The 15,997-nt window shown below is 37.0% G+C and overlaps 1 protein-coding gene across 2 annotated transcripts in view; it reads left to right on the forward strand.

Annotated features, from left to right (window-relative positions):
- LOC114028483 (cytochrome P450 2E1) overlaps window positions 1–5,088 on the forward strand; it is a 16,348-nt gene extending 11,260 nt beyond the window's left edge. For both annotated transcript variants that reach the window (XM_027842742.1, XM_027842749.1), the window contains 4 exons: window positions 910–1,097; window positions 2,210–2,351; window positions 4,221–4,430; window positions 4,763–5,088. In XM_027842742.1, coding sequence (XP_027698543.1) covers window positions 910–1,097; window positions 2,210–2,351; window positions 4,221–4,411 — 521 coding nt within the window. In that variant the 3' untranslated portion in view covers window positions 4,412–4,430; window positions 4,763–5,088. The remainder of the gene's footprint in view (window positions 1–909; window positions 1,098–2,209; window positions 2,352–4,220; window positions 4,431–4,762) is intronic.
- The last annotated feature ends 10,909 nt before the right edge of the window (window positions 5,089–15,997 follow it).

Raw genomic sequence — 15,997 nt, forward strand, 5'->3', positions numbered from 1 at the left:
ACACACACACACACACACACACACACACACACACACACACACACACAGACAGAGCCAGAAAGACAGAGAAGAGTTAAGCAAATGACCTGTACAGATTGTTTAGATATATCAATAGGTGAATCACAGTTTTAGCTTCAAAAAGTCCTGGGACCCTCAGTGACTCTGCTAGCAGCCTGTATATCTGGTTTGTTAATTTCTTTAAGTACCTTGGGCATAAACTAAGGTCTTGGTGCCACCACACTCAGCTGTAACCTCTGATAAAATAGGAACTGCAACCCCTCCCCATTCCGTACTCTGAACTGTGTAGACATGTGTGACCTGGGACTGTCTAATACCTTTCCCTCATGACAATTCAGCTCATGGAGTCACTATGAGGTGAGACAACACCCCTGGGTACTCTTGTTCCCTTGTGGCACTAGGACCACTAGATCTCCACATTTTTTTTTCTGTTACTGAAACATACATTGATCACAGGAACTATCAGTCCTTACTCCCTAAGAGTTTACTAAAAAGTACCACTGAAGTCCCAAATAGAGAAACTACTTGATGCAGTGGATAGAGTACTGGGCCTGAAGTCAGGAAGACTCATCTTCGTGGGTTCCAATCTGGCTTCAGACACTTACTACTGTGTAATTCTGGGCAAGTCACTCAACCCGGTTTGCCTCAGTTTCCTCATCTGTAAACTGGAGAAGGAAATGACAAACTACTCTAGTATCTTTTCCAAGAAAACCCTACAAGGAGTCATGAAGAGAGACATGACAGAAACAGAACAACAATAACACCAAAGTCCCAAATACCCTTCTATGTCATTCTCCTTCCTATCTCTTAGACTGTAGGAATAGTTGTCATTAGGCAGCAACTCAGGCCATGCCCCTCCAGGAGTTTAAATCTCTGTATGTATCTTGACAGAAAAACTTCATGAAGAAATTGATCGAGTGATTGGATCAGAACGAATGCCTTCGATGAAGGACAAAGTAAACATGCCTTACACGGATGCCGTGGTGCACGAGATCCTGAGATTCATTAATCTTGTCCCTTCCAACCTGCCCCATGTAATGAATCAAGACATGCAATTCAGAGGATACTTTCTCCCCAAGGTCAGAAGAATCCACATTTCCTCCATTTGCACCCAAGTGCTAAATGGGGTTTGTCTGTCTCATTGGCCAACTTTCCAGGCAGAGAAACAGAAATCAGAAAAGTAATACTCCAGTTTCAGAGGGCTGATCAAGCTCCTATTAGTGCATGTTTCTTACCAATGGATTGAGAATTTGGAGACTAGAATTTAATCTTGACTTTGCTGCATACTACCTATGTGACCTTGACCAAGCTACTTCCTTCACTGGGCTTCCACTCAATTTTCCACCTGTAAATTAGGCACGGTCTCCTGAGATCTATATTCTAGATTGTTATGTGCTATCATAACTTGAAAACAATATTGGTTTTAAGATCCAACCCCAAGGATATTTCCCCATGTAAGGAACTTTTTGTTTGGTACCCAGCATGCTTACCTATACCTGGTCCCCACCCTTTCTATGTTATTTATCCGCTTAATCAGTTTCATAATCACTCTTCTGACAGTTAAAAAAAAATCATCTCTCCCATCCTCTTTCTTCCCCAAAGCAGTTTGTTCCTCGCTTTGGGAACTACTGTATTGACCACAGTTATTTTAGCACATATATGATTACCACTACTATATTGTAAATTCTCTCTAGAGTTATGACTATACATTGTTCACCTTTTTATCCCCTAATTGCCCAGCATATAACATAGGTGCTTAAAATTTCAACCAAGCTATTGGAGGTTTTCAACAAAGAACAGTATCACATTTTATAGTCTTTTCCAAGTTAGAAAACATTCTTACTAGAGTAATACTTTGAGGTAGATATTGCTTGAGTTCCTGGCATAACCACAGTCATTGGTACAATTATTTCCATTTTAGAGGTGAGAAAACTTAAAGCATGGTCAAGGAATTTGCCCGTAATAATATGTCTTGTGAAATATTTAGGACTCTAGCCCAGGCCTTCAGAATCCATCTCCAACCCTCAATACACTCTAGAACACTGCCTTCTATAAATAAATACCTTTGGAAATAATGAGTTGAATGAATGCATTTCCTGAGATTTAGATAACCCTGTGTCACTAGGGGTATTCAAATTCAAGCAGCTCATTTAACAACTTGGCTTATTTGTGTAGTATTTATTTACTTTAGGGCACAACAGTATATCCGACGCTGACCTCTGTCATGTTGGACAGCAAAGAATTCCCTAATCCAGAACAATTTGACCCAGGACACTTTCTGAATGAAAATGGAAAATTTAAGTACAGTGACTATTTCAAAGCTTTTTCTGCAGGTAAGTAAAGTTCATATTTATCCTTCCCCAATAATTAACTGAGCTCCGAGAGTTGCTTTTTTGAAACTGTGAGTTTGTTTGCATTGGCACATGTCATCATCCCAGACCTCAGCAAGTTTCCCAGCATCTCAAAGATAAAAGAGACCCCAAAAGTTCCTCTCATCCCAGTTCTACCCAGGCAGAGTTCATAAAATCAGGGGCTCAGAGCTTTAGAGCTAAAAGGCATTCAGGTCCAACTCCCTTATTTTACATGTAAGATAATGGAGATGAGACAAATGTAGTAACAGAGGTAGGTTTTGAAGCTAGCTCCTCTGACTTCAAATATAGTGCTCTCTCCACTGTCCCCTACTGACTCATTACTTAAAGGTCTGCAGTTATGGGAAGCCCACTGCCTATATACCCAGGCATCTTGTTCTACCTTTCTACTCTGTGTGTTACAAAGGCTTGCCACAAATTGAATTGAAATCTGTTTATCTGCTCTGTGCATGCTATTTGTTGTTGTTTAGCTGTTTCAGTCATGTCTGACTCTTTATGACCCCATTTGGGGTTTTCTGGGCAAAGATACTGTAGTGGTTTGCCATTTCCTGTGTGAGTTCATTGTACAGAGGAAGAAACTAAGACAAACAGAGTTAAGTGACTTGCCCAGGGTCATGCAGCTAGTGTCTGAGGTCACATTTGAACTCAGGTCTTCCTGACTCCAGACCCATCACTCTATCCATTGCACCACCTAGCTGCTACAAGTGTGTACTATTCCTACTTCTACTTTGTATGGATAAATGGATTCAATCTAATTTTTGAAATGGGAGCTGGCTTTCCATATTTGAGAGTTTGTGTTTTCAAATCTTCTCTAATTCTCCTCCTCAGTTCCTTCAACTGATCATTGAATGGCATGTTCCTTTGTCCCCACACCTTCATGGTCAGCCTCCTCTCAACTCCTCCCAGTTTATCAATATCTTTCTGGAAATATGATATCTAGGACAGAACAGAATTCTCAAAATATGATCTGACCATAGTTGCAGACTGCAGGACTATCACCTCCATCATTCTGGACATTTTCTTTACCACAAACTAAGACATGCCCCCTTTTTTTTTTCTGTCTTGTCATCATCAAATTACGCTGATATAGGACTTTAGCCCAGTACTTCAGAATCTAAATTCAGCCCTCAAATTTCAGGACACTATTCATGTAAATAAATATCTATGGAAATAATAAATTGAATGAATGAATGACCTGAAATTTAGAATAGCTCTATATTAAAACTATCAGACATATGCAGTATTTAACTCTTCTTTAGTGTTATACTATGATTCCCATGTATTTTTTCCTCTGAAGTGAGATAAAATAAAAGCGTCAACCATACTACATGTGACCAACATCTCTGATGTGAATCATTAAAATGAATTAATTCTACAAATACCTAAAGCTAACTGAAGTACCTCAACTTAAAAAAAGTCTAGTTTCACTCAATTTTATGAAAACTTTCCTAAAATATATACCATGCTTCCCTGGCTCCTGGATTAGATGAAAATCCAAATGGTTTAATATTCTCTCGATAACTAAGGGTCATCATTATAAACATCCAGTATTTTGCTGTATACTTTCTATCAGTAAATTTCAGGGTATTCAGAGATATTTATATGACCCCAGGTGGTTGCATTTTTCTTTGGTATTTTTTTTCCTTACTGTTGTCTCCCACTTTTAACATGTCTTCAAATTCCTAGCTCCCTTGAAAATGCACCTCACTTGCCCCGTTACCTTAATGATACATTCTTGTTAAATGGAAGTAAATTGCCATTTATGTACTGTATTAACGATGTTGGACTAGTTGAACAATGTCATTGATTAATATCACTCTTGCTTTTTTCCAGGAAAGCGTGTCTGTGTTGGAGAAGGTCTAGCTCGAATGGAATTATTTTTATTCATGATCATCATTTTACAGCATTTTAATCTGAAATCTCTTGTCAGTCCAGAAAAGATTGATACCAGCCCAATAACTATTGGTTTTGGTTCTGTCCCACCAATTTACAAGCTCTGCCTTCTGCCCCGATCAGAGATGTGAAGACGGGACTGTTCTAAATGTGAGTGTTCTTACTGGAATTGCATATTTCTTGTAAATAGAGAGTTAATCTACTTTGAGCTGGAATAGTACTATTTTAAAAAGATCATTCCAGTTTCTAATTCTAGACCTTGTGATAACAGTTTGTCTCTGTGGTTAACACCCACTCTTCTTGTCAAGTAACCTTTCCTTGTTTCTTTGGAACCCCTATGTCTGCAATCTTTCTTGTTGGAAACTCCCAGGTTCCTAGCTAATAAGCTTCTGACTCTCTGTGACATCAGAGGTGGAAAGCCAATCAAAACTTTTAAGACTTTACCAATCCCTATAAAATCTTTGATTTCCTTCCATATGAAGGTGCAAATCACCTGCATGTGACAGTCTGGGAATCTCACTTCTGAAATGGATTGTGTTGCTGTCATAACATTGGTACCAGAGCAAGAAGCCACCTTCATCTAGGTCACTAGGCCTGAAGATCATCACACCCAATCTTGGACCCCGTGTATACTATCCTTTCAGAGCTGTGCTTATATTTTTGTCTCTCTGGGTGACTGGCTGGATCTTTGTTCCCTTTTCCTTTGCCCCCTTACCTCATGTTCCCTGAACATTTAAAGTTTAATATTTTTATTTCCTTGTGTGAGATAAAATTCACCTACAATAAAGGCCTGGTACTTTTATTATTATTTACTCATTTACTTTTTCTATGGAAAAATCTGGAACACCCCTCCCCCCAAACACCCCCCCCACACACACACCCCATTATGACTGATGCTATAACTGGGTCACTATTTAAGAAGCTTAATTCCATTCAGTAATTTAGTCATTCTCAAGTACTTAATTGGGCTATGGAGACTTTTCATGGGTTTAATCCTTATGCCAGAATTAAGAACTGATCCTTATTAGAAAATATCTGTTGGATTTAAGAAATATTTTAAGGAATTAGGCTGACAGGAAGAGGGAGGCAGGGAGAAGCAGGTACACTATGAAGGCGATGGGTTTCACATCCCCACAATTTCAAAGGCCTATTTTGAATAGGAAGTAGGAAGTAGCCTCAGGGTGAATGTTGACAAATTCAGTGGTGAGATAGCTCAGGGGAAGCTTTTAAGGGAATATGCACAGATGATTTCTATCTATCTATAATACTTCTTCAATATACCAATGGAACTATGTTCTCACTGTAAACAGGAAAGAGAAAACATCAGGGATTCAGTAAGGTTGTGTCATTATTAGGGCAGTTAAAGGAATACGTATAGACAGAAGGCATGAGTATAACTTGACTCTGATGAGATGATTTCAAAAATAATAAAATTAAGGGATAAAAAGGAGGGATATACTGAAGAATGAGAAAGGAAGAGGTAGAATGAGATAAATTATCTCAAAGGAAAGAGGCCTGAAAGGAAGAGCTTTTGCTGTGGAGGGAAAGATGGTAGATAAGAAAAGGTGGGCTGATAGAAGGGAGGGCAGATTGGGGGAGGCAGCAGTGAGAAGTAAAATACTTGTGAGGAATCACAGGATGAAGGAGGAGAGAGAGGGAGGGAGAGAGAGAGAGAGAGAGAGAGAGAGAGAGAGAAAGAGAGAGGGAGAGAGAGAGAGAGACAGAGACAGAGACAGAGAGAGAGAGGGAAAGAGAGAGACAGAGAGAGAGAGAGAAAGAAGAACAGGGTAAATAGGATAGAGGGAAATGCACAGTAAGTAAACAAAACTGTGAATGTGAATGTGATAAACTAACCCACAAAATGGAAGTGGATAGCAGAGTGGATTATAAACCAGAATACTAAAACATGTTTACAAGAAATATATCTGAATCAGAGAGTAAAGGTAAGGAGTGAAAGCAGAATTTAATATGCTTCAGCTGAAATTCAAAAAGCAGGGGTAGCAATCATAATAGACAAAGGAAAAGCAAAAATAGATCTCATTAAAAGAAATAAGGAAGGAAACTACATCTTGCTAAAATAAATCATAGACAATGAAGTAACATCAATACTAACCATATATGTACCAAATGGTGTAGCATCCAACATTTTAAAGAAGTTAAGTGAGTTACAGGAGGAAACAGACATTAAAAAAAAAATACTGGTGGGGGACCTCGACTTTCCCAACTCAGGTCTAGTAAAATCTAACAACAACAAAAACAAAACAAAGCAAAACAAAGCAAAACCAAGAAATCAGTTAAGGAAGTGAACAGAATTTTAGAAACCTTGGATATGATAGACCTCTGAAGAAAACAGAATGGGAAAAGGAAGGAATATACATTTTTCTCAGCAGCAGATGGCACTTCTAGAAATAACATTAAAAATCCCCATTTAAGGACCAAATTAGAAATCCTGAAAATCAAAGGAAAGATTGATAAAATTTAATGCAAGAATATCATTGAACTAATAAATAAAAGTAGGAACTGTTTTATGAAAAAAAACAATAAAATAGATAAACCATTAGTTAATTTAATTAAAAAAAGAAAGAAAACCAAATTACAAGTGCCAAAAATGAAGAGTGAATTCACCACCAAAGAGGAAATTAAAGCAATTATTAGGAGCTATTTTACCCAATTATATGCCAATAAATCTGACAATATATGCAAAATGGATGAATATTTACAAAAATACAAATTGCTAAGATTAATAGAAGAAGAAATAGAATAGTTAAATAATCCCATCTTAGAAAAAGAAATTGAACAAGCCATAAATGAACACCTTAAGAAAAAATTCCCAGGACCAGATGGATTTAAAGTGAATTCTCTCAAACATTTAAATAACAATTAATTCCAATACTCTATAAAATATTTGGAAAAGTAAAGGAGTCCTACCAAATTCCTTTTATGACACAAATATGATGCTGATACCTAAAACAAGAAGAGTGAAAAAAGAAATAAAAACAAAACTAGTGACCAATGTCCCTCTTAAATATTGATGCAAAAAAAATTAAATAAAGTACTAGCAAGCAGATTGCGGTAATACATCACAAAGATTAAACACTATGACCATGTAGGATTTATACCAAGAGTGCAGAGCTGGTTCAATATTAGGAAAATATTTAGCACAATTGACCATTTCAATAGAAAAATCAACAAAAATTATATGACTATCTCAATAGATGCAGAATTATTTTTTTACAAAATACAACACCTCTTCCAATTAAAAACACTAGAGAACATAGCAATAAATGGAACTTTTCTTAAAATAAGTAGTATCTACCTAAAACCATCAGCAAGCATCATCTATAATGGGATAAGCTAGAAGCCTTCCCAATAAGAGCAAGGGTGAAGCATGGATGCCCACTAAACAACTATTATTCAATATTGCACTAGAAATGCTAGCTCTAACAATATTACAAGAAAAAGAAATGAAAGGAATTAGAATAGACAATGGGGAAATAAAACTATCACTCTTTGCAGATGATATGATGGTCTACTTATAGAATCCAAGAAAATCAATTAAAAAAAAAAAACTAGTAGAAACAATTAACAACTTTACCAACATTGTAGGACATAAAGTAAACACACATAAATCAAATAACTGTAGACAATATAAAATACTTGGGAGTCCACTTACCAAGACTAACCATGGAACTATATGAATACAACTACACAATAACTTTCACATAAAGTTAAATCTAAACAATTGGAAAAATATAAATTGTTCACGGATAGCCTGAGTGAACATACAACAATGACAATTCTACCTAAATAAATTTATTTATTCAGTGCCATACCAACCAAATTACCAAAAACTAAATTACAGAGCTTGAAAAAATAATAAAATTCATCTTGAAGAACAAAAGGTCAAGAATATGAAGGGAATTAATGAAAAAATAGGTGACCTAGCCTTATGAGAGCTCAAACTCATGATAAAAAATGTATCCACTTCCAGAGAAAAAAACTGATGGAATCTGAACGTAGAACAAAGTATAATATTTTTCACTTTGTTCATGTTTTTTGTCTGTTTTCTTTTACAACATGACTAATATGGAAATATGTTTACATGATTACACATGTATAATCTATATCAAATTATTTGCTATCTCAGGGATGGGGAGAAAGGGAGGGGGAGGGGGAAAATTTAGAAGTATATTTTTTTTTAAAAATGAAAGTTAAAAGTTATCTTTACATGTATTTGGGAAAAAAACAAAACATCATTCAAAAAAGAAAAAACAGGAAAGGATGCTATGAAATATTTTAATTTTTTTAGTTTTATTGTTTTAAATGCTTATTAATTCTATAATATTTTAAAAGATGATAATGAATTGATAGTGACAATGATACCGAATCAGTTGGTTATGGAGAACGAGTATGGAATACTTCAAATCATGCCAAAAAGCCAACGGACATAAATAAAAGCAATGTAGATGATGATTTATAATCGCTTAACTTTGTCAAGCTCATTAGAAATAAAAAGAGAGCTAATGTCAGAATGAAATTAGTCTAAAAAGATAAAAGCTATTTTTAATATATAATAAAGTTATCATGTAAATTTCTTTTTTTCTTCTTTTTCCTTCCCTACCCCCTCACCCCAGAAATATATATATTTAAAAATATTCTTTATAAACTTCACTCAGAAGTTTAGACTATGTGTCTGTCTTTCTCTTTATGTTATGCATAATTTGTATGTATACACACATTTATGTACATACCTTTGTAAGTATTTATGTGTCTGTGTATGTATAAAACTTGACAAAAAAAGAAAATCTTTAGCGTTCCATCATAGAGTATAGTCAGATCTCTAGGTCTGTCTTATTTTGTTCTGCTTCTAGAGAGTTGGAATTATTTCAAAGGGATTATGGGAAGATTACTTGGAAGAGTTTGAGGAGTTTTTCTTCCATGGGACACTTTGTTGTCTCTAAACCCTAATGATGTAAAAGCCCTCAGTCCACTTATAGTCATCAATTTCCCTGTCAAAAATTAAATTGTTGGTACCACATCACACCTATCAGATTGGTCAACATGACGAAACAGGAAAATGATGAATGTTGGAGAAGTTGTGGGAAAATTGGAACACTAATGCATTGTTGGTGGAGTTGTGAAATGATCCAACCATTTTGGAGAGCAATTTGGAACTATGCCCAAAGGACTATAAAAATGTGCATATCCTTTGACCTAACAATAGCACTTCTAGGGCTATATCCCAAAGAGATCATACAAATGGGAAAAGGACCTACATGTATAAAAATATTCATAGCAGCTCTTTTTTGTGGTAGCAAAGAATTGGAAATTGAGAGGATGCCCATCAATTGGGAAGTGGCTGAGCAAGTTGTGGTATATGCATGTGATGGAATACTATTGTACTATAAGAAATGATGAACAGGCTGACTTCAGAAAAACCTGGAAAAACTTGTATGGTCTGATACTGAGTGAAGTGAGCAGGACCAAGAGAACGTTGTACACAATAACAGCCACATTGTGTGATGACTAATATTGATAAACTTAACCCTTCCCAGCACTATAAGAATCTAAGACATCTCCAGAGGCCTTGTGATGGAAAATGCTATCCATATCCAAAGAAAGAACTATGGAAGTTGAATTGCTATTTTTTTTCTTCTGTTGAGTTTAGTTTCCTCTTTCTGATGGTTCCTCCTAATGGTTTTAATTTTTACTTACAACATCATTAATGTGAAAAAAAAATTAAATTGTTCCTTGAATGTTCCAATCATAATTTGGTCAGTGCTCCATAGTTTTACCTTTCCATGTCATTGTATATTTCCCTATTTTGTATACCTTCATTTTTTGTGTACTTCTTTGATCATTTATTTCTCCCAAAAGTATAAAAATATTTATTCTTGCACAATTCAGATAGGGACTTATTCAAGGCATTAAGATTTGATTAAGCTACCAAAGCAGAGTATTAGCTCAACTTCTAAACTTTTAAAAGTTGCCAGTATCAAAAAAGCATTATAAAATCTGAAAGTTTGGGTGTTATTTGCATGACCCTAAAAGTAATGGATAAGTTAGAAATTACTTACCTCCCACTTTTTCCAGCTGGGAAGACCTGGGAAAGGAGAACCAAGGTAGAAAAGTTGGATGCAACAAGGGTTACAGAGAGAACAGAAGAAAGTAGAGGGCAAGGGAGCTTTCCAGAAAAGGTTCAGGTTCTGATGTTTTATATCTGGAGAATTTTTCAATGTATCACTATAGATCCTATCAAGAAAATCTTTTATTCCATGAACAGAGAATCTTGTAACCTGAATCCCTGCTAGAAAAGCTGTAAGTTGACTTTGATTGTAATCTTCATCATTTATGGAACCCAGAGGGTTCTAGAAAGGGTCTAGTGGTGACCTGCTAGAAACCAACCACAGCATAGAGCTGCCCCCCCTCATTTTTTAAAAATTCACATTTATTTATTTCCTTTTTAATGTATGGAATAAAATAAGCATTTCCATAACATAGCATAATAAAAAATATAATTGTACAGGAAACTGTAAATATATTATGTACAATTTGCTACTCTTTTTAAATATATAAGAAAGTTATCATATCAATTTCTTTTTTTCCCTACTCCCTCACCCCAGAAATACATATGTAAAATTATTCTTTACAAACTTCTATTTATCAGTTCTTTCTTTTGATGCAGATACAGTCTGTCTTCATATATCCTTTAGAGTTAATTTGGATATTTATAATAGTCAAAATTACTTATTTGCTCAGTCATTCTTAAAACAATATTGCTGTTGTTAATGTGTACAATGTTGTCTTGATTATTCTCATTTCCCTCTTCATTATTTTGTGCAGGCTTTCCCATGGTTTTCTAAGATCATTGAGCTCATCATTTCATCACAACCATACACCACAACTTATTCAGTCATTCCCCAATTGATGGGCATCCTTGCAATTTCCAGCTCTTTGCCATCACAAAAAGAGCTGCTATAAAGATTTTAGAACAGATAGGTTCATTTCCTTTTTCCTTAATCACCCTTGAAACTAGACCTAATAGTAGTATTACATGGCCAAACAGTTCGACTATAATTCCAGATGGCTCTCCAAAATGGTTGGCTTAGCTTACAGATCCACCAACAATGAATTAAGATCCCAATTTTTCCATATCTCCTCTAACATTTGTCAATTTCCCCTTCTTTCACTTTAGCCAATCTGGTAGATGTAAAATGATATCTCAAGGTTGTTTTAATTTGCATTTCTCTAATCAATAGTGATTTAGAGTGTTTATATATTAGTATAAATTGTTTTGGTTTCTTCACAGGAAAACTACTTGTTCATATCCTTTGACCACTTATCAATTGGGGAATGACTCATATTCTTATAGATTTGACAACTTTCTTTATATATTTGAGATATGAGAACTTTATCTGAAAAACTGTCTATAAAATTGCCACCTCTTTTCTGGTCCACTGTTGCCAACAATGTGCTAGCTCAGCTTTTCTTCCAAGTCAGTAACAAACTATTTGCACATGGAGAATCACTCTAATATGTTGATAGAGTCTTCTGACAGTTGTCATGTCTTGGGACCTCCACTTTTCTTGAATGTAAATGTTTAACTTGGAGACAACAAGTCTCTGATCGGTGCAGCACTGTGACACACATCGTCCTTATCACTGTCACATCCTGTCTGTCTCTTCTCCTTACAATGACATAGTATATTAAATGCTAATGTTTGCTCAAAGGGTGCATCCAGAAAGTTTTGTTGCAGTTAGGCAAATGGAAGACAGTGTTGGTGCCTTCCTTCGTTATACCAAAACAATACCAAAATTTCCCCTATCAGTCTTTAGGGGAGAGGCAATCTATATGGTTTTTACCTCACTGAAACTTTCACACAATTTAATTCATATTTTTTTCTTGAAATAAATTTTACAGAGTGGTGCCTTAAAATTCACTAAGATATGTTAAGTTTCTGCTAAGTGCCTTATCTGATAGGACATAGACAAGGGGGGTGAGTTCCTGGAATAATCCCAACTCTCAAGAGTTCTCCCCTGCAATCTTAAAATGATTAATCTCCAAACCCCCAAAATCTACAAAGATGTATTTAACAGACATACCAGGAAAACCATTTCCTTTCTTTGATTATCTGACTTTATCTCTGAAATGCCAACATAGGCACGACTGAAATGATATAGAGAATGTATCTTGCAGGTTTTTTTTTTCTTTTTAACCTAAACTCTGGTTTAAAGCCTGAATTAGGAATTAGTCCTGCTTAATGGGACAAAGAATACTGCATTTGGGAGAACTGCCTCACGTGTGAAACATTATTGAACGTCTCCCCTTCTTGGCTACACTTTTTTTTTCCTAGTCTTTCTGGCTGACTGCATTTTGCTTTTAGAAATCTTTCAAGGTTGCAGAATCTACAAACATGAAACATGACACAAAACAAAGATTTTTCTGAGCATTTTACAAAGAAACAGAAACACTGAAAAAATGATAAGACGAGCACATACTTGCTAGCCTTATCTCCTCCATAATAAAAAGTTCCTTCACTGAGCCAATTTTGGGAGCCATTTAGATTTTACATATTTTAACATAACTTGAGACCTTTATATTTTAGTCATCTCCTCCACTTCTGCATGGGAAATTACAAGTCAATAAGAATCTTTTCTGAAGGAATGTTGATTCAATAGTGAACTCCCTGGACTCCTACCCAAAGAACTTTTAACCTAGGAGGAATTCTTCAGTATTTTCCTATTACCAAAGGAATTTTTCCTTGAACAGAGGAATCTTTCTCCAACCTTCAGGGTGGGGGTAAACCTAACTTTAATGTTATATATGAGTATAAATTGTTTTGGTTTCGAGTAACCATTAAATCGAGTAACCCTTACCCAGACTTCAGGGTTGGGGCAAACCTTCCACAGCAGTGTGAGGGTAAACCTTACCTTAGCAGAGAAGAATCTGAAGTTGAGAAAAGCCCAACCTCCTAGGAAAGTCTTCCACAAAAAAAGTATTTCGATAAAAGATCAACCAAAGTATTCGAGGGAGTTTTTCTGAACACCTGTCATCCCAGGGGTTGGAATCCTGACTTAACCTTGCTTGGCTAGCATAAACTGTGACAGGTGGAATCTTAAAACAGCTGAGGAAACAAAGTTGCAAGCTTCTGAGCATATTGGTATACTAAGCAATGCATACAAATTGCATAACAAATCTGAACCAGGCATTCTCAGCTCGGTGCTGGACCCTGAATACAGGAGGAGACAAGGGAATATAAATCAGGACACAAGATTAGGTAATCTGATTTTTAATTGAAGGAAAGATTGTGGCTTTCTGATTTGGGAGGATGATGAGAGAATTTTGAGAGTTGAGAGGGGGAAGAGCAAACAGGTGCAATTCCTTGAAGTCAGAAAAAGAGGTGTCCCACTGCAAAAATGTATTCAGTCAAAGAAACATGGAAGCCATAACTGATTAATCAGTATGGTGCCAGTTTTCAGATAAGACACATGGCTGCTTAAGATGTATAATTGTGACAGAAGTTTTTGCATTTATCTTCAGATCTTATTGGGTTTCTGGTCAGCATAATCTAGGTTCTTAGTTAAAGGTCTCCAAGAAACAGGTGGAGGTGGTCCAGCTTCCCAGTCATGCAGGACTAGGTCCAAACAATGAAATAATGTTTTCTTACAATCCCCATTTAATTAAAGTTTTCTTGCAAGACAGATATTAGACTAGATCCATAATTGAATAAAAAGAGAAGTGAGCTAACTCCAGAATTGAGTCACAAGATGGAGTCAGTGTGGTTCATTCAATTCCCACAATTTCTTCAGTTGTTCCTTATTCTCATGTTTTACTGCCCCTCCCATCCCCACCCCTGATTATTCACCACTCTAGGATCTATTCCTTCAGTTAAAAAAAATGAATTTAAAATAAATGGTGGGAAAAATATCTTATAAACCTCATTTCCCCTTCTGATAACTGACTAGAAGCAGGATAATTGAAAGAATCTCCATATTTGGAAGCAAAAGACTCAGGTTGGTGTGCTAGGTCTCCATTGACTAGCAGTGTTACATGGGACCAGGCACTTCCCCTCTCTGGGTCTGAGATTGGACTAGATTATGTCTAAGGTCATTTTCAGATCTAAATCATGATCCCATAATCCTGTGATTCTATGACCACTAACATGTCTGCTACCTCTGGAGCCTAGGAAATTCTTTAATTGCCTCAGGGTGCAAGGTCTGAAATTACATAGCTGATAAATTAATTCATGTAAAATACAAAATACATGAAACAGGAGTCCTCAGGAGATAATTCTTGCTTCTTGTTACTAGAATTAAGAATTTAAGGTCATAGTCTATTAGCCAAGGGTCTATGCTGCAGCTTGCAAACCTATTTGCTGAATTCAATCCTGATCAGACAAATGCTTAGCAATAAAGATAACCAAAGAAGTAACTAGTACCTTCCTTCCTCTGTGAAGCTTCACAAAGAACCCTTCCAGAGTCACCTTCCTGGGGAAAACTTCTATTTAACACTTTCATTTTTTACTCTGAATTTGGTAACATGTATTCTTCTTACAACTTAAATAAGAGTTGTGAGGGATTGTCTGGTGTTGGCTACTAGTAGCCAAGTGACGGTTGTGGCAACATGGGGCGGGAACTGGGTATTAGGAAGTAACCAGAGCTCACGCTCCTGAGGCAGGGGCTCTGCTAGGCGGAGTTGTGGTGAATTGGGATGGGAACTGGATACGGAGAAGTAACCGGAGCTCACGCTCCCGAGGCAGGGGGCAGTGCTGTGTGGAGCTGTGATAAGTTGGGGAAGGAACAGGATACAAGGAAGTATCCGGAGCACGTGCTCCTGAGGCAGGGGGCTGTGCCACTTGGGAGTGGGATGGCAGAGAACGAGTTCCCTTTGTCTAGTCCTCTCCCTAGGTGCAGCGTTAACCCCAGACGTCTCCTTCCTGTGCCCAAACCTGACTTCCTGGGTGACGTACTCTCCCTTTGTCTATGCACTAACCCCAGACGCCTCCTTCCAGTATCTAGGCCTCACTTCCTGTGCCACGTATTCTCCCTTTGTCTAGAGCTAACCCCAGACATCCCCATCCGGTATCTGATCCTACAACGAGTCACTAGTGGGCGGGCTGAGGAGGAGGGACAAGAAGGTACTTAAGGGACAGTAGGGATCAGAGCTCACTCTCTCTTGCTCGAGTGCGTGTGCTTTCCTGCCTGGCCTTGCTGCGATGATCATTGAATAAAGTTCAGGTGTTTGCACCTCCTGATCGGCTCGTTTCTGGGTTCATCTGGGTGGGCTCCGAGGACCAGTGAGTATGACCCTGGTTGCCTACTCTTGCTAGAAAGAGAGTGCGCGGTTTGGACCGGCACAAAGAGTAACAGTGTAATTCAGGTTGACTGCCATCTAGAACAGACAACCTTGACCAAAGGGGAAATGTAGAGCAAGTGCAAAAGACAAGGATCAAGTGTGTTCACAAGTGTGAACAATGAAATTGCCATGAATCCTCTGCATTCTCCATCCCCCTCATCCCTGCCCCCTTTAATTAGCATTCAAGGGATTACTGAGAGCAAATTCAGGAATGGTTACCAGAGCACCACTGTAGTTTCCTTGTAGGACTAAATACTGTTTATTGGTCATTTAACTTCACTTAAAAAAAAAAAAAGAAATCTCTTATTTTAAGCTTGAGTTTTTGACCTGATACCTATACTAGCTGTGGCTAAATTGCTGCA

Source organism: Vombatus ursinus, unplaced genomic scaffold (genome assembly GCF_900497805.2).
Source record: "Vombatus ursinus unplaced genomic scaffold, bare-nosed wombat genome assembly UNPS02004915.1, whole genome shotgun sequence".
Lineage (NCBI taxonomy): Eukaryota > Metazoa > Chordata > Mammalia > Diprotodontia > Vombatidae > Vombatus > Vombatus ursinus.